We start from the raw sequence: 19,629 nt of genomic DNA, 5'->3' as shown, positions 1-19,629 counted from the left end.
GGCAGACGGAATAAATGAACATGTCAAATCTGTGGTTTTCGAAATCACACAGCTGATCGATGCCGACAACGTTATGTACCATGGCAACAACAGCAAACTCGCTCATTCTCCCCTCAAGCAAACATTGTGATGGCTGCTTCATCAACTCCTACATACAATCCGTCTGCTTTTTCTGAGTTTCATGCACCTATTTCTAGTTTTCCATATCAATCTACTAGCCAGTGGATCCCGACACCGGTGCTACTCATCCTTTTCTAACATGATTTGACAGTTGGGACAAATGTCACCCTTATAATTTTTCATACCAATTAGCTTCACATAAATTCTCTACATCAATTTCTTTCTAATCCACTTGAACATTCTCAAAATTGGCAAACTCTTTGCTTTCCTAATGTAAGAGTTAAAAGATTTATAGATGTTGTTTTGTGGAGAATATAATCTAGTATTAGTTGAAAAAAAGCACATGGTCCATGTATGGGGATCATTTTGCATAGCCCATTTAAATGCATTTCTCATCCAACTTCTTTATCCTTACCATATGCTTCTCAAAAAGCTTCTCAGTTGTAGCAAAAGCTGTTGCTCATAGTAATTTCTTGCACTCAACTCCTTTAAATTTCTACTTGTAGCTTTCGTACATATGTTTAACGAAAAACCAGTGCTTCTCATTAGGTATTAACTCATTAAATATCTGTATCAATCCCTGTAAATTAAGCAAAGTACATATCGTTGGAATAAAATATACTTAGAATAGTACTATTAACTAATTATTTAACAACACCTTCTATTGATCATACATGAAAATCTAGCCATTATCTTTTAGTCTTCCAAAATCCTCACATAGAACATTAAGGAACCAATCTAATGATTCCTTACATTTAGCATCAACACCTGCAGTTGCAAGAGACAACATTTTCTCATTTCCATCCCTAGCTATTGGACACAACAGATGCCCTCCAATTGCTATGTTTAAAAAAAAACCATCTAAGCAAATCAGAGGCTTTATACCTAAAAAAATAACTCTACTTTGAGCCTCAAGACACAAATATATAAACTGGAAAACAATAATTTCTCTTAGCATGCTTATTACATCTTCATGTGTCCTTGATTCCACATGACCTTTTCCATCATACACATGACTTCTTTCATCATCAAACCCTTTCAAGCTAAGCAAATCCTTTTCATAGTGTGCAATTTCATTAAACTCATCCACTTCATCTTCTTATTGATCTGCATTCTCAGCATAATTTATTATTCCTTCCATGTTGGCATCATTAGAAGTATAAGCTCCATCTGGTCTTCCATGATCAACGCCTTGCCCATTCTTGAAGATGTCATCCTCATCTCCCTCAAAATCTTCTTATAACCAATTAGCGTTACCCAAGTCTAAATCATCATAAACTTCTAAATTCCCTGACTCTTCAGATGGCTGATGTGACTTGTCTGAAAAACAATTGCTGTCGAGATCACATTGAAAATTTTGTGAACTATTTATGCCAACCAATTCTGCATTATCCCTACAAATGTCATTATCTTCCATAGCATTGCCCATGCTCTATTATCACTAATGTCTAGCTATTTCACCAGGTAAAACTGCCACTAGAGCATCATACTCAACCATAAACACCTTAATACTACTATAGCCACTCACCAAATTACTAGTGTTTGTATCATTCAAAATCTCCTCTAATCGCTCAATTCCAAAAAAGTGCATTAATTTTAAACACATTCTTTCCCCTCTTTCTCACTCAATGTCGAAAAATAATCCCACAAGGTGAAATAGAATCTGTAGTCAACATCTACTTACTCAACCTTCTTAACCTAGCCATCCTCATAGACCATCTCATTCTCATTCCTCCACTTTCCTCCATTGTGCTGGACAAGGTCCACATAAGTCCCCATGAAACTCTATTATCAAAAAAGGATATCAAAAAGTAGGATGCTAAGTATGCAAAACAACTCTACATCAACTAAAGATTTAAATCATGCGAAACCCGATGACTTGCCATTAAAGGTAAACTACTAAACCAACAAATAAGTTAATTTTGCTTTGATTTGCTTTGAGATCATTCAATGAAAACTAAATAAAAAAATTACCATTAAAAGTAAACTAGTGCACAATCACATTTGGTTAGCTTTGTTTTTATTTGCTTTTACAAAATTTAATAGAGAATCAATTCAAAACATAGTGCAGGACAAGGTCAACATAATGTTAAGTAACCTACTAAACAGTTGAACAAGATTAAAATGCTAAGTATATAGGACACTTCTACATCAAGTCAAGATTTAAATCATGCCAAGCCACATGACTTGCCATTGAAAGTAACCTATTGAATAGGAAAAAAAAATTTGTGGTGTGATTTGCTTTAAGAAAATGTAGGAGAAAATCAATACAATTCAGAAAAAATTCAAGAGTAAACATGGGAAGAATCAAACAAGGTTAGCTTTGCTTTTATTTTCTTACAAAAAATTCTACAAAGATTAAATTCAATGGTTACGCAAACTTTTTAACAAACAAATTTAATCAAATAAGATAAACTTAATAAAATTCAGCAGAATGTGGTGGTGATCCATGCATATACGCTTGGTTAGCAACATATCCTACTTACTTCTTCCACTATATTAACTTAATCCAATTTAATCCACACTTATGATAATGTCATTATTTCTCCCATTATCATTATTAGCAGTATATCCCATTAAGCATATACACTATAATTATATATATATATATATATATATATATATATATATATATAATGGGTCACAATCAACATCTTGATGGTTTAAAAAAAAATTATGTTGGTAACATAAACGATTATGGTTCTTGGATAGTCAAATAGAGATTGATCACTTTGGATGTCTTTTTTTTTTCCAAATGCCAAGGCCATAAAACATATATAACTTGTATTTAAAAGATAAATAATACTTTGTAATGACCAATCACTATAAGAATTAAGAAAAATAAAAGTAAACTTTTTACTGTAGCATAGTTAAAAGAGTCTTTATAATTAGAGAAATTTGACTTGCATATCTTAGATGGCTATAAAAGCACTTAGTTTGGTAGACAGGATAATGACGATAGGATAGGATATAGTATCATATCATACTATTATCTTTTGTTTGGTGAGCCAATAGGATACGATAGGCTTATCCTATTGGCCCACTTTATTCTACCGACCACATGATAACTAATCTTATGGGGAGAGTTAGAATAGAAACGACTAGGATAGGATAAAAAATTAAATTTACTTTTTTGCCCTTTGACTTGGTTTGTCTCCCTCATCTAGGGTTTCATTGTTGATGAGTGCAATTCGTATCTTGTTTTTCTTACTCCCAATTCATTCGTTTGCTTGTTTTTTAGCATATTCTGGATATATTTGATGCTATTCTGGGTATAATTGTTCATGGTGCAGGAATTTAGGGTTCAATGCAACTATGAGTGAAATCGAGGACAAATCAAGCAAAGAATGTAGGTTTTTTTAATTGTCCTAGCCAAGCATGGGCAGAGCACGACCGTGCTCTGTCCCAGTGATTATCACTGTCTGAAGATGCCTGAGGAGCTGACCAAGCAAGGGGTGCTTCTAAGCTAAGCACGGTCGTGCTCTCTCTCAGTGATTTCCCCTGAATTAAAGCACCCTTTGCTCACAGGGGAAGCACGATTAGCGTGATGTGATAAGTGTTTATGTATTAGTAATACGAAATATTCTTTTCTTACATTGAGCATTACTTTTCTCAGGTTTTATCATTTATGCATGCGTATTTGTGTTCTTTTGTGCATTTAGGGTTGTGGAGACAAGTATGGAAGAAAAGAACCAAAAGTAGATCGTGGATCCATGCTGTTGATGAAATCTTTGAGTGAACAACTGTGAAGACACAAGTTGTTCTCAAAGACATGTGAGTGTGTGCCAACCTCCATTGTGCATAAGTGAATACAAAGTTTGGAGGTACACAAAAACAGTCACACTCATGTGTTCCGACTTGTGCAATACTAGCAAGATCTTCGTTAATGTGATTTTTATTGAAGACGCAACATGATCTACCGCATGAATGTGTGCCCATTCATGTGGCCTCGATGAAGAGTATGGATTCAGGAGTTTTTTGGCAAAGTATTGTAGCAAATCACTGTAGCAGTTACTATTTACAGCTCGTAGAAATTCAGTTTCCTGGAAATTCACACGCCCGTGTGGATACCCGATTCTAGCCCTTTATAAGCCGCTATTTCAGACGTTTTAAGGGTTCCTTTTCTCAACTTTTCCCCATCTTTAGAGGTGCTCACGGCTAGAGTTTAGAGAGGCTTCATCTAGTTCTTTGGAGTGGTTCTACAACCTTCGACAACGCATTCCTTCAGAAGATAGTTATTGAGGAAGCTTTCGTCGGCATCAATTCGGCGAGGTATGCCCTAGGCTTGACGAGGGAACCCTTAGAGAAAAGGAGGCAACTCCACAAGACCATCGATTCGGACTACGAGGGGGTTTTACTTATGGATTGCATGCTTTTACATTCGATTTCATTATTGATTGTATCTCGCTCCATGGAGAGCTAAATCCCTAGTAGGTGCTTGGACTTGTAAACCCTAGGATGATTTTGTTTCATTGATCTTTCATTATGCTTCTTTAATTGATGTCTTTAATTGAGTTCCAACCTTGAATGCTTGTTGAATTGATTTTCCCTTAGAGTGATACTAGAGTTGAGAATCTATCTTGCTAATCCTTGTGGATGAGTGACACACCATGAGGGTTAGACAAAGCAAGGTTGGAGAGGGTCTAGAAGGTGAATCGAGAGGTAGCAAAATGTCCCCTTTCCCTTTTGACGTGATTTATCCTACCTACACATTCCACCAGTTCTTTACGGTCAAAATATAGTGAAGTGCTAAGAGACAAACTCCGCCGGGGCTTAGTTGCACAAGCAACAGAGTGAAGCGTTGAAGTAGTCCTTAGGGGGCTTAATTGTGACTAGGGGTCTTTCGCTTGGACCAAAGGGTTAGATCTATACTAGGGAATAGGGTTTATCATTTGAGTTCCCTAGAGCTTCTTGCAACCCCACATAGTGTGAGGCGTCAAGAATACTCCTTTCCGCTGGAAATAGTGTGAGGGTTAGTCACGGTTGACCTTAGATTTGGGACTGTGTGTTTTAGGATTATCACGACTCATTTAAACATTAGTTAGGAGACATAATGATTAGTCTTGCACTTGAAGTAATAGTCTTAGGGTGAGCAATGTCCGGGAGCCCCACTTTCTATCGATTGCCTCTCCTATTATTTTCTTGCGTCTCTTTCTTATTTTCTTTTATTTCTGTTTGCATTGATATTATTCACACCATTCTTACATCATCTTCTCTATAGCTAAATAGCAATACTTGTGTTTCTGAGCACTATTCCTTGTGGATACGGCTACCCACTCACCAGGGTACTTCATTATTTCGACAACCTATGCACTTGCAGTATGTACTCGCAAGGGATGTGTCATGATCCTTGTAAGGTCCTGCTCAAGCGAAGCAAGGGCAGAGCACGGTCATGCTCACCTCGTGATTATCTCTGTTAGACACTTAGCCGATTCACTCATAAGTCCCATAGAAGAGCACAGTTTGAGCACGACCGTGCTCAAACTGTGTCGAGCTCGAGAGTTCCTTTTTAACTCTTAGATTTAGGGTTTCTCCTCATGTTTTGTTTAGGTTTTTTCTTCTATAAAGGGGGGAACTCTCAAAGGACGATGATTAAGCTTCACCACACCGTCTAAGGGGATTAAGGTCAAGTTGGAGGCACAAGAATAGTGGAGTTAGCTCATCCATGAAGCTTTTAAAGCACAACTAAGAGGAATTTGTAAAAGGGAGAATCATGTTTGCTTACCTTAGTACATTCGATTCTTCTTCTTAGTTATATGAATTCATGAGCGACTAACCATTCCACGGTGCCCCAAGATGTCGAACTATGTTGTTTGGTATACTCTGACTACTTGTTTTTAATATCTATGGAGTTTTATTGCATTCTTGTGTTTATTCATGTGTTTGCATAATTTGGTGTGCTTGATTTGCATAGATGCTTGTGTAAAACTTGGTGTGCGTGGATTACCATAGTTGTGATTACCTAGTGTAGTTGCAAAACTTTGCGTGTATAAAGCCCGTAGTTACACTTGCAGGACTTGGCGTATTTGATAGCCGTAGATGCAACATTGCTTTAGAGAACTCGCAAGGATCTTAGGATGTACTTGGTAGACATTAGAAGCAGGTTAGTACACTATAGCACATAGAAATCATTCTGGGGCATTGCTCTCTTGCTGTTGAAAACTCGATCCTAGTATGCTTGATCATTTCATCCTTATCTTTTTATTCTTGTTTAGTGATTGTTCTACTAACCAATTCTTGTTTTACTAGACATTAAAGGAGTGATTAGTACTAGAAGTCCAGTCCCTCTGGTTCGACAACCCTATCCCTCGTAGGGTACCACTTTATTACTTGTTATGATCCGTACACTTGCGAAGAATGCATTAATTGTATTCTTTCTTTTGATATTAAAACCTCAGGCATAGTATGAAATGCTTGTCAACAACTAGATATGACATTAGTTTCACCATATTAGATATGGGTTTATCTTGCCCATATCCTTTCCTACTCATATCCAGTCCTCATATCCTATCTACCCTTATCCTATTATGTTCACCAAACGGGCCCTATGTGTACAAGCATTAATTTTGCAATTTAACTTACAATCAAACACCTCTATGCAATAGGGAAAAAAATTCTCTAAGATGATATATTCATCAATATGCACCCCATCCCAACAAGTAAATATATACAATTGACACAGACAGTTCTCATTAAATCAAATGAAATTGACAAAGAATTTATTTGCTAAGATGAAATATTAAAAGAAGCACATAAATTAATTAATTATGATTGAGGTTAACTATCCCCCAATATTGCAAAACGCAGAAGTGAAAAAATGCCAAGAAAAGTCCAACTTCTTTCCAAGATTATCTACTTTCTCTACACAAAACAAAGAGAGGGGTTCTATCATCAATGCCTAAATACAAAATAAATTAAACTATTTGTGGGAGAAAAGAAGAATTTTCATAAGATTTGCAAAAAATAAAAAAGATCAAGAAGAGGAATCGAGAAGGGGAGCAATGCTCGAGGGTTTGATAGTCTACTGTGAGGGAACTAAGAAGATTTGCAATTCTAATGTGAGGAACTCGAAAGGCATTCATCGTGATCACAGGCATTCATTTTGATGCTAGAAGGATCCAAAAAACTAACAATCTTCACAATCTTCTTACTGAGAAATGGAACTTCTTTGTCGGAAGTTGGACAACAATCGAGGAAAATGACATGGAGAAAGAGAGCAATTAACCCCGTAATCCCTATTGACTTACCCTTGATCCTATGTGGCGCAACATCTTAAAAAGAAATTGTTCTTTATGCCACATCATCTAAGGTTTACATGATTTAACAAAATTGCCCCAACCAAGTAGGGCTTAACGTCATTGATGTTTTTCTTCCTATTTTGATATCTAAACTCCTATCCCTATTTCACAAAATTGTGAAACCACAAGGTTTTTCTTGAAATTTTCCAGTAATTTTAATTCCCAATATTAATTCTCCCAAAAATGTGTCAAATTTCTGACCCATATCGCTATGTAATGTTTCTTATAAGATCATTTCTAAGCTTCTAGCTAACAGGCTTAGAGTCATAATCCACAAGATTATAGCTCTAGAACAAAGCCATTTCTTGGCCCAAAATGCTACAATGGATAACATTTTAGCAATACAAGAAGTGGCCAATTCATTAGAATATGACAAATCCTTAGGAAAATTAACTTCCTTGAGATCTGAGTTTCTTATATCAGAGCCTGTCTTATTTGAACCAATTTTGCTTTTATCATTAATGGGCAGCCAAGCAATTGGTTTAAGAGTCAAAAGGGTGTTAAACAAAGGGCTTTTATTTACCTTTATCTTTTTATCCTAGTCTCTCAAAATGTTAATGCTATCGTAAACTTTGCTTTGCATCTTAATATGATCCCTAGTTTTGATTGCAGGCTTATTAGGAACTTTAATCAATTTTTTTTGTTGATGACTTAATTATTGTTATCGAAGCTTCTAGAGTTGTCACTACAAACTCCAATTTTTGTCTTAGTATCTACAAGGACCTGACTGGTCAAAGTCTCAATCTAATTTATTTTTTCCCTCTAGGTGTAACAAGAAAATTGCTAATGCTATTAAAAGAATCCTGGGCATGAGGCTTGGTAATTTCCTTTATAGATACTTAGGTGCTCTTATATCTCCTAAGAGGTTAGCGGTTAGTTATTTTCAGAATTTAATTAATAAAGCCTCCTTGACAACCAAGGGTTGGAATCCTTCTTGTATTTCTAGGGTTAGTAGTGTTCTTCTTTTAAATAGTGTCATCTTGACCACTCCTAGCTATGTCCTTTTTTATGTTGTCCCTGATACAATTCTTGACAAAATCACTAAGATTACCAGGGAGTTCCTTTGGACAAAAGGTAGCAATCGTAGTGTTATACACTCAATTGTTTGGGCTAATACTACACTTGATATGACCGAGGAGGGGCTTAGGCCTTAGAAATCTTAGAATTTCTAAGGTTATCTTTATGGCTACAAATCTCTTAGTGGTCCTTAATCATGATGATAAATATTGTGTTGATATTCTTCAAGTTAAGTATGGGAATTTTAATTTGTGGAGCAGTGCTCCACCACCCAAATCCTCCTGGTTTATAAAAACCCTTTGCAAAATTGCAGAATCTGTAAGGACCAATGTTTTGATTAATGCATGCAATCCCAATAATCTTATGGAAGGATCCCTGGTGTAATGATGTTCCTATGGCCTTGAAACCTACATATATTAACATGCATTGCCCTCTTGAAACACTTCACTCAAAAGATTTTGTTAGGGATAATGATATTGACATAGGGCAGCTACAACAACTCCTAGGTCATCATGCGGATATGGACAAGATTTTGAGTATTCATACTGTTTCTAGTGGTGCTAATCTTGATCTTGATGCATCCTGGATTGATGCTTCTTCTAATTGTGTACTTACTTTTATTGTGATTTCTAATTCCTATTGCACTATTCTAGTAGGGGCAATACCTGCTCAAACAGAATCCAGCGTAGCAACTGAAGTTGTCGCAATTGCCATTACGCTCAAACTCTACTGACTTTGGAGTTTACAGCCGAATTTGACGCTCATGGACTGCTCTAGTTTGATTCAATTATTACACCAAGAAGATGACTACATTAGCTGGAGGTTGAGCAACACCTTGAAGAGTGCCAACAGACTCTTAGATTGCTTCCCATTGGCACGTCTGGAGTTCATTCCTCAGAGCAGACTGGCTTGGCTAATGACTTGGCAAACTATGGAAGAGGCAACCCACCTATCTCATTGTTTCACAGGGGTTTGGAGACCCCAAACTGGTTGAAAAAGTCTGCTGGCCATTGGGACTAGGTTGGTAGTTTTGTTTAGCTTCTAGTTCTTTTGTCACAAAACAAACAAACAAACAAAAGGGCACTATGATCATCTTCAATAGAAGATTTCAGCCAAGTATTGATAACTTGTAATAAGAAGAGGTTAACATGTGGCCAGTGTAGTATTTAATTAGCAAGCATGATGTGTCTCTCTAAGGTTGTAGATGGTATAACCAAAAATTATGGTGAAAAGATATTGTTACTCTGGTGAGAATTGAGAAAGCGTACTTATAATTAAGTGGCATATAATTAAACTTCAGTTACACCACATATGTATGTCTTTTATAAAATTTTTATTTGGAGAAGAACTAAGATTTCATGATGTCAATCTGTGGTTAGGTTTATTGCAGCATATAGTTACAAAAGTTTATATATATAAGCAATATCATAGTTTTCACACAAAGGAGATGGTGATTTTGTTAGAGATTGAGAGAAATAGCATAAGACTATTGTGATATAAAGTCTAAGGATCGGGCGATGCATGTACTACATAAACATACGACTTCATAAACTGAGTGAAATTGAGTTCTACAGAATTCTACTGAGTTCTTAGTTTTCCTTCCATACTAAGATAGGAAATCTGATTAAAATTTAAATTTTATGATTTTAATTAAAAAATTCTTTACTTAGAAATCGAGTTTATTTGTTTATTTATAACAACTGAAATTTTAGTTAGAACTTGTTGATACTTAAGGAAACATAGCTTTTAGATCCCTACATATATATATATATATATATATGTATGTATATACCGTAAAAAATCACACTTTGAATCTTAATATATGTCTATTATAAAGTCAGCCAAAATTATTTTTTCTAAAACAAAACACAGTTTTCACTAGTATTTTTATGTTGCAGTAGGTTTTGACTGTGAGATAAATAAAAAGAAAATTGCATAGGAAATCCAATGAATGAGATTCTAGTTAAATGTCTAAGCGAATTTCTCATTTTTACTCATATGTTCATGTCAGGTCAGACAAACATCCACTTCAGAGCAGTTAGTCCAGCATATGAGAAGTATGGAGTAGATAAGAATATTAATTTTATCCCAAAACCTAAAGAAAATTAATACTGATCCAACAAATTTAGTCAGTAATCACACAAGCTAACTATCAGAAACTACAAGTGAAATGCAAACCACTGAACTAGAATAACAAAAACATCAATTCTAAATTAATAATCATCTTCAACTGCCTCAGACATGCATAGTAAAATTTTCAATCTTCGGAAAACACATACTATCAGGACTATCTAGCTTTCAGAAATCCTTGCAATTACAACACTGAATATGAATACTACTCTTCCTCGTCTTTAACCATGCAACGTGAATCAGCAGTCTCCCCCACTGTAAATCAACCATCAATGCAGTGTACGTGGTAACGATGAGAACGCAGCAAACGTTTGACCTACACATTGGCAACGAGCTCTTCCAAACACATCATGCACTTCATTTCTTCTTCAATATCATGAAACATCTGTCACCAAGGATTGCTGGAGAATCCATTTCAAATCTCATCCTGCTCACCTCCTTCATACAAATACTTCTCATCCACTACATCCAAGTTGATGAGGATCTCATCAAAGGCACCTCGGATACCAACCGGGACCATCCAAAGAAGCCTTTAAAGTAACAATGCTGCCCCCGTTGCAAGAACGCGTAGCAGTAGAAAACCTGACTGAGTTGTATTTATTATGTTTCTTTTACCATCACTTACAAGAATTTGATGATCCAAATTGAAAAACATTTGAAAAGGTTAAAGACATATTTGTTATTTTTATAATTTAAATTCTTAAAAAAAAAAGAACAAGATTAAAATAATGTTTACATGACATAGAAATAAGCTCTGAAGCAAACACAAGTTCAAAGAGCAAAACCGTCTCGGATACTAACCAAGTCTCTCAACACAAGAAGAGGATAGGAAACCAAGAAAAAGAATGGATGATCAATGCCCTTATTCCATTTGGTCCAGGTCAAACGGAACCACTTCTTCTTTAACATCCAGGACTTCCTCAACTTCTACTTCTTTGGCCTCATACTCTTCTTCCTCGTCACTGGCTTCTCCATCCCTCAGCCATTGCCTCATTTCCCTCTCTTCATCATGGAGCCGCTTCCACTTCTCCACCCAGGAATCCCATTCCTCCTGCAGCAACTTTCTCTTCTTCCTGTCTTGCTCGCTCAGCTGCAAAGAAACATCCTGATCTTCCGCCTCATATTTTTTGCTGTACTTCTTCAAGTTCTTCCAAATTTCTTCTTCTTTCTCGGGGGTCAGTAATGAAGGGGGCCTTGGGCGCCAGAGGAACTGTTGGATCAACACATATAAGAATGTTACACAAACAAAGCCAAACCAGGCCAAATTAAATTCTTTGATTCAAATGAATCAAATTTTCAACACTACATTATGTGTATTGGAGAATTCACCTGGTAGAAGTGATCTTTAGGAATCCTGTATAACAGCTTCCCGGTAAAGGACCAAATATGGAACCCGTTCTCCATTTCATGAACTGATGTGACAGCTGTAGCCACATATCTGCAGAAGAAAAGGAAAGCTGTTGAGGCTGCTTCACATCACTAAATCATTGGACAAGCATTAGCACTGATAAAAGCAAATAATTTACCTTCCAGTAGGATCCCATTCAATGTCAGTGGCCATGAAATGTTCACCTGTGGCCATTGTCTCCAACTCATCGACATTGTAAAACTCCAGCTGGCCATTAAACCCCTTAAGCCCTGCTAACAAAATGAAGCGCCCACCTGGGGACCAGTAAAGCGTATTGGCTTGCTTGGACTTCAGAGTCACAAGCTTGGAGACGCGGCCAGTGTTTTGAGCACTTCGCATTGAATAAAAACTTACATCAGGCCGAGGGCCATCTCCATGTATAACTGCAAATCTATGGCCTTTTGGCTCCCAAGCAAATGCTACAATTTTGTCATTTTTGTTCTCGAGCTCTAGAACCTCAATTGGGATGTCTCTTTCCTTGATTCGGAATAGCTCAAAACCAGTATAAGTGCTCTTCTTTGTTTTTGTATACCGGTCAACTTTGACAGCAAGATATTCACCATTGCCCTGCCAATACATTTTGCAGTCACTGACACTGAAAAGGTTCTTCTGCCTTAGCTCTTCCTTGCCTGGTATCTGAACAAGGCTTACCTGTTAAAAAACATTGAAAAAAAAAAGGTTATAAACCCTATGATTCATTTTAGAGAACAAAACAATGTTGAGCAACCAGCAACCCAGAGAACTAAGTACCCTTGCAGGCTGATTTCCACCCCCTAGCTCTGGAACAAAAAGAGATATTATGGGATCAGTAGGTGACCAGCTAAAGTCCACCACACTCTCCACCTTCATAGACTTCTTATCAATAAGAGTGAAAGTCTCTGTTTCATATACAGATATCATGTTTTTCCCAATTCTAGCAAAATATTTATCTTCCTTGCCACCACCCCACCTATCATAGATAATAAGCGCATTTCCATTAATAACAGAACTTAGCAGCGCAGATTAGCATCAAGCACTCAGGGTTTGAAATAAGTATCACCTGAACACTGGCCAGGAGACACCAGAAACACCTCCGCTGCCACCAGTAGTAAATTCATCCACATTTCCTTTAAAATCACGCATCACCTTGCCTGTCCTCACGTCAAAGATATTCAGCACAACCCTCTGAAATAATAATAAGAAAAACTGTGAGAAATAACCAGCTGACAAAAAAAAGTAAAAGTAGATTCTGCTAGTATTCAATCTTACATGTGTATCCCGAGGGTTATTGGGCTCATGGCTGCTGTATGTGACCAGATATTTTTCGCCAGGAGAGAAATCAATCAGTTTTACCTGTTGATTTCACTAGCAGCAGCTTAATCACAAGTAATAAAATACATCAAAGCTACATAGAAGAGAATGAAATTCGCGGCAAAGAAAGAACCTGCGGGTGAGGATATCGCATCAATCGGTTGAAGGTAGTGGCACCACCCCAGACAGCAGCACCCTGCCTATGCACTGTGGCCAAGTAGGTCCCAAGGGGAGACCACTGGACAAAACCCTCAGTCCAATACTGCAAAAAGAGACATCCAACCTTCAATCACTCTTTATAAAAGAAAACTCACAAATAATCTTGCTAATAAAAAACTACCTTTACATACAGCAAATCAGTGATAGATTGTTCCTCAATAAAAACTACTTAATTCTAGAAAGAGAACATAAAAATAATAAATATTAAAACATTCACACAACACATACAACACATGGACTATGCTTCAAATCAAACTTCTAAACAAAACAAGAGAAAAACCTCCACAAGCAAATGGCATTTACATAGACTAATAATCTCCTCCAAGCAACAATAAAGCTGCGGGCTTCGTGTAAACCAAGGATGAACAGAACCACAATAATCACAAGCTATGCGACATAGTATTACACCTAACAAAAAAAATTTTGCTCATCATCACCACTACATAATTTTGATATCACAAAACATGTAAATGGACACAATAGTAACAAAAGTTTATGCTGAAAACTATCAACCAACCCAATCCATCAAAAAATAATGACATGGTGTCACTCAACAAGATTTGCAATCACACAAGCACATATCCACTGTGAATTCGCATTCATATGAGAGAGGCATTCACAGTCCAAATTAGAAAGTATATAGTTTAAACTTATAAAAAAGGATTTTATTACCTGGCGGCGGTAGACAAGCTCAGGCATCATTTGCCTAGGATCATTCCAGAAAACTTCACTGAAAGTAGCAGCACGAATTACAAACTGATCCCTTGCCTTTTCATCAGTAAGCCACTGATGTAGATTTTCCTGCAGCAGATACACAGATTGAGTAATTTGCTATCCACCCAAATGACCATTCAATACAAAGTTTCTAGAGAAACTTGCAGCATTTAGATAAAACCAAGTTCAAACAAATTACTAGTAATATAGATCATGTATAGTATACTTATCTGCTTGGATTTATCTAACATGACATAGGACATTTACTAGAAAAAGAAAAATGACCACGGTCCTATTTTCTATCCTGTTTCCAAATGCAATTTTCCATTGTTCTCTCTCCCGAGGAAAGTTGGGAAATAGAATAGACAAAGGGCTGATAGGCAATAAAAGAACAAAAGTATGTCAACTAGTTGTGATTATCGCTTCAAAACAAGACAGAAGAGAATATTACCCCAGGAACATATGGCTTGATTTCCGCAGGGGTCCATTCATCAGGAACTTTCATATACTTCTCAAAGTCATCAAACAAATTAACGATGAAAATATGTGATTTATCCAGCTTGTAACCATTAGTCTTCTCTTTCGCAAGCTCAGCTTCCTATAATCACATAGAGAAAGGAGGAAATCAGGCGCTATTGGATAACCAAAGGATAAAAAAAAAATCAAACTTTTCTTAGAAAAAACAAGTTAAATCTAAAGGAAAAGAAGATTGCCTGAGGGGTGTTGTACTCGATAAAGCAATACCCTAGGGTTTTCTGGCTTTCCGGATTCACTGGCATCCATAGCCCACCATCTCTAATAACCCCAATCTGGCTGTAGATCTTCCGAATGACGTTCTCCAACTTCTCAAACTTCTCCGGCGGCACCACCGGCAAGTTATCCACCACAATAACATTCCCAAATCCCGCCTCCATCTCGAAGCCGTCCTCTTGATACAAATCCTCATCATCGTCGCTGCAGAAGCGAATTAGGGTTAGGGATTTGGTGAAAATTAGAATTCGAGAAAGGTGCTAGGCAATACCTCTTGATGCCGAAGTCCTCCCCAGGAGGACGCTGGATGGAGTCAAGATCTACAGAAGAGATGTCGATTCCCAGACGAAGAGCGGTAGCCTCGATGTCGGCCATTGATACCTCAGCCATGGTGGAGAGGAGGGAATCAGTGGCGACAAAGAGAGAGAAAAAGAGAGAGTTTGAATCTCGTCGCAGGTGATGCCGTCGCCGTGATGGATCGAGGTCGAGGGACAAGGAGAAGAACTATGAGCGGCGCGGCGATTCTTGTTGAGGGTTTTAGAGAGGGGCGCCAGGGCACAATACCGTAGTGATGAGAAATTCGCTATTTATTATTTGTTATTTTTCTTTAATTTTTATTTTCTTTTATATATTCCAAATGTGATTCCAAACTGATGGCAATGGTATGTGGTTGGATACAAATTAATATGTTAGATTATAAATTTGGGTTAATTTTTTTTTTTAGTAAATCCCTTAAGTATAGTATTGTTTCAATTTGGTATCAAATTTTAATTTCATCAAAATGGTCACTTATCTTTAATTTTATTATACTCGAAGATCACCGTGAAGGATTGAAGTAAAAAATTGTTGACATACCGGTTATAAAATCCTTTTCAACCCACCTTTGACACGCCATCCATCATTTTGGTTTATTCACGTCACTCGACTTGTGTTCACATCAGCCAACCAGATGCCGCCATATTAGATGATGCTATGTTAGTAGCCACATCATCCATCTTTCCTAACTAACATGGCATCTAGTTAGATTTGTTAATTTTTTATTGCTCCGCCACATTAGCAACCACTTCATCTATAGCTAGCATAGCATTTGCCAAAATATGTCAATTATTGTGGATGTTGCCATGTCAGCAGCCACGTCATTCATCCTCTCTAACTAACGTGGCATATAGTTAAATACATCAATTTTATGTATGCTGACGTGGTGACATCTAGCTAACATGGATAGATTGGCTGATGTAGACAGGCCAAAGATGATAGATGGCATGTCAAAGAGGGGCAGACAAGGATTTTCCGAGTGGCCACTTTATAATTTGTTTTTTAAATCTCGTGAGTGACCTTCCATTGAAACAAAATTAAAGATGAGTAACTATTTTGATACAAATTAAAATTTGGTTACCAAGACTATAGTTAAGTGATATTGTGAGAGTTCGACTTTTTTTTTTCTTTACTTTGCTCATATTTTGTTCCTTGAGTTTAAACTTTGTGTTTAAGTTGCTTCGAATGTTTTCTTGTGTTAGGACCTTAGTTGAGGTTTTTAAGAAGGTTAAAAAGATGGGAGAAAGCCTTAAGAAGAGTTAACAGAAAGCCCAAAGCTTGCATGAGCTTAGTGTGCCTTCAATAGGGCTAATTAGGAGGGTTAATGGGCTGTAATAGCGCCAATATATTGACCAGTATATTGACTCGTTAGGCTCCAAAGTGTTTTGGCCTATAAAAGGGAGTTCTTGGACCTTCTAGGGTCTTCTTGAGCCCTCTTTTCTCTCCTTCTTCCTCCTCCTCCTCTAATTTTCTTCATTTCTTCTCTTAAAACCTCTCATCTTTGGTCCCCAAACAAAGAAAGAAGTGGAGATTTCATTTCCTTTCATGAAGAAGAGTTCGATTAAGGTGTAGAGACGATCATCGGTGAGTTTGATTATCTTCTTCTTCTTCCTCCTTTTCTCTCCTCTCTTCTTTGTTAAGTTTCTTTGAAATTTTTGTGGAAATCCTAGTTTTTGAAGTGGTTTAAAGATTAGAATCATTTTGAAGTTGTAAAACCATGATTTGGTGAGGAAATGAGAGAGATCTTGCACCTCTAGGGTTCGGGTTACTGTAGCACCAAACCAAGTTGAATTCCTTTTGTTCTTTTTGTTGATTTTGAGGATTTTAAAGGTTCCATTCTTGATAGATCACCTTGATAGAGTGCTTAGAAAACTCTAGAAGCAATTTCCTCCTATTTTAAGCACATTTTCCTTCTTTTTAATTGGTTGTATTGTTGTTGATGAATCTTGCTTTTGTTGGTTGTTTAACTACTTCTAGGAGGTGAAGCTTAAAGCAAAGGAAAAGAGATTATAGACAAGTAGCTTTGGAGGGTGTTAGCTCGCCAAGTTTGTGAGTGGAATTTTATTAAATCATGGACTATATATCATGCATATATATATATTGGCCTTTAAATGACAAGCTTTCTATCTATAAAACTCTTGAGATGTTATTCATTGGATTTGAAAATCATGAGGATTTATGATTTGATTTCCTTCATGGTTTTTACTAAAGATCATAAATATATACATATATATATATATGTTGTTGTTATGATTTGAAAACTATATGTTTTACAAGATATGTTTGAATTATGTATCCTTATAAAAGATTGATGTTCTTCCTATGATGACCAATTGTGAGTACTTGTGATCTCTTGATGAGATTTATGCTTCCATATTAATGAATATATTTAGCCTACGGGCCAGAATGCTATTTATTGCTTTCATTCATGATTTGTGAACATAGTCCTGAATTAGGACCATTTTCATGTTGTGATGAATAATTGGATTTTATTATGCAAACACCCGTGGGGTCTTGAACATATCCATAGAAATATTGGGCCACGGCCTTCATGTTCTTGACGGGGTGGTTTTGATGGTGACAGGGGGAAACCCCAGTACTTACTGCAGTAAGAGTGTGGATGGTTTCCATGGGCCAACCTGTATAGAGGTGGTGTTGAATACTGTCAAACCGGTTATGTCATTTCAGGTGGGAGCGTAGAGCCCTGACTTGGATATAGTTGGGTTGTTTAGAGTCACCACACGAACTTCCCAGCGGCCAATGCCAAGATACGCGCATCTTGGCGGCTCTTGACCTAACCGCGGCCACGGTTAGCAAAGGATGGTTTTTGAGGCTATTTAAGATATATATTTGATTGTTTTAACTGAAGATTTATATGTTCTGGATTATGAGTTACTTAACAAAGGAATGGATTTGGATTTCTTACTTGTATGGATTTCATGATGATTTAAAGATTTTTATCAAGCATTTCATTGTTGTAAATTTTATTTCTTACTTTATACTTGACATTCAAAGTATATTGAATATTTTGAGGATTTGAAATATATTTTTGACATTTTACTTTAATATATTATGTATGAGATATACCTCCATGTTTAGCCGCTCACTGAGTAACCTAGTTACTCATACCCTCTTCTTTTCCCTCCCAGGTGATAGCACAGCAGCGGGATAGAAGCTTGAAGTGCTTGGCAGAGTAGTTTGTATTTTTTTTTAGCCGTGTATGATGCTTAAACATTCTGGCATGTATTTGTTGGATCCACTAGGATGTTACCAACCCTAATATTATTATGTATCTTTCTTCTTAGATACTTTTATATATGTTGGTTAGATTTATGTTGTGTATGAAAAGTATACTCTCTATGTGAATGGTTGTTGTCATTGTTATTATGAACAAAATATTATGAATATCCTTGTGTCATGACTTGTATTAAAGTGATGGGTTGTGTAGGAGCATTTGTGTATGTTGGATTGTTAGAATATTTATTATTGTTATAGTGGTTCTGTGCAAGAAACAGGTTATCCTTAAGACAACCAAGGGTCGAGGCAGTGTTGGACCTCCCCTGGGTTGTCGTGGCGGTATGTCACGTGTGGGACCCGCGGAACGGAACGTGACAGATATACTGAAAAATTAATTTTAAGCAATAGTTTACATAGGCTTTGTGAATAAATTTGTTTACATAGAATTATATCATACCTGATATCTTAATTAAATTCAAAATTCCTCCAAACATACAATATTTTATTATTCTATTTCTGATGGGAGTAGGAAGAGATAGAATAAGGGGGATAATTAAAACAAAATCAGCAAAATATAAAAATTAATTGGAGGAAATTTTTTTAAAAAAAATCAAAGAGTAGAAAAGTTCAAAAGAATTATATTTTAAAAAATAAATTCATAAAAACAACTAAAATATTAAAAAAAGAAAAAATTTGGGAAAATGGAAATATAAAAATCTTAAAAAAATAGAGAAAATTGGAGGATATCAAAAGAAGATCCATGTCTTCTATGATAAAAAAAATATTAGGAAAAAGTACAAAAAAATATCTTTGTGGTTTTCAAGTTTTGCAAAATAAGTACAAAGGATATTTTTTTTATTCTATGACAAGTGGTTTCCAGATTTGTAAAATGGGAAAAACCGATGTTAATTTTTTCATTTTTGACAGAGATAAAATTGTCCTTTCATGTAAAAAACCACCACATGACATAAAAAATATGATTTTTTAACATTATTTTATTTTATTTTTGAAATTTAAACTTTTTTTTGTTTAGTGGAATTTTCGGAGAGATAAATAAACTTAATATATATATATTGTGTATATATATGTCATATAAGTCAATTTTAAAATGAGATGACGATTTCGCCCATG

At 36.2% G+C, this 19,629-nt stretch overlaps 1 protein-coding gene and 1 long non-coding RNA gene across 2 annotated transcripts; one reads left to right on the top strand and one right to left on the bottom strand.

Moving 5' to 3' along the window:
* Positions 1–11,231: 11,231 nt before the first annotated feature.
* LOC120249731 (eukaryotic translation initiation factor 3 subunit B-like) lies at positions 11,232–15,520 on the bottom strand. Its single transcript, XM_039258351.1, has 11 exons — positions 15,218–15,520; positions 14,910–15,150; positions 14,648–14,794; positions 14,155–14,283; positions 13,397–13,525; positions 13,222–13,305; positions 13,013–13,137; positions 12,724–12,922; positions 12,092–12,624; positions 11,895–12,003; positions 11,232–11,775 (listed from the first exon to the last, which is right to left on the bottom strand). Exons 1-11 carry the CDS (start codon positions 15,334–15,336, stop codon positions 11,428–11,430), a joined length of 2,163 nt encoding a protein of 720 aa, XP_039114285.1. The 5' UTR covers positions 15,337–15,520; the 3' UTR covers positions 11,232–11,427.
* Positions 15,521–16,666: 1,146 nt separating this feature from the next.
* Positions 16,667–18,577, top strand: LOC120283800. Its single transcript, XR_005543354.1, has 3 exons — positions 16,667–16,845; positions 17,239–17,310; positions 17,846–18,577. It is a non-coding gene; the product is annotated as an uncharacterized LOC120283800 (long non-coding RNA).
* The last annotated feature ends 1,052 nt before the right edge of the window (positions 18,578–19,629 follow it).

The sequence above is a fragment of the Dioscorea cayenensis genome, chromosome 19 (assembly GCF_009730915.1).
Source record: "Dioscorea cayenensis subsp. rotundata cultivar TDr96_F1 chromosome 19, TDr96_F1_v2_PseudoChromosome.rev07_lg8_w22 25.fasta, whole genome shotgun sequence".
In the NCBI taxonomy this organism is placed as follows: domain Eukaryota; kingdom Viridiplantae; phylum Streptophyta; class Magnoliopsida; order Dioscoreales; family Dioscoreaceae; genus Dioscorea; species Dioscorea cayenensis.
This window is presented reverse-complemented; position numbering and strand designations above follow the sequence as displayed.

Bases quoted from the DNA above. Each gene is read 5' to 3' on its own strand.
- LOC120249731 (XM_039258351.1), bottom strand. From the start codon at position 15,336: ATGGCTGAGGTATCAATGGCCGACATCGAGGCTACCGCTCTTCGTCTG. The intron at 12,625-12,723 runs GTACTTAGTTCT...GTTTTTTAACAG, and splicing joins GTGGAAATCAGCCTGCAAGG to GTAAGCCTTGTTCAGATACC. The intron at 11,776-11,894 runs GTGAATTCTCCA...TTGATCCAACAG, and splicing joins CTAAAGATCACTTCTACCAG to TTCCTCTGGCGCCCAAGGCC.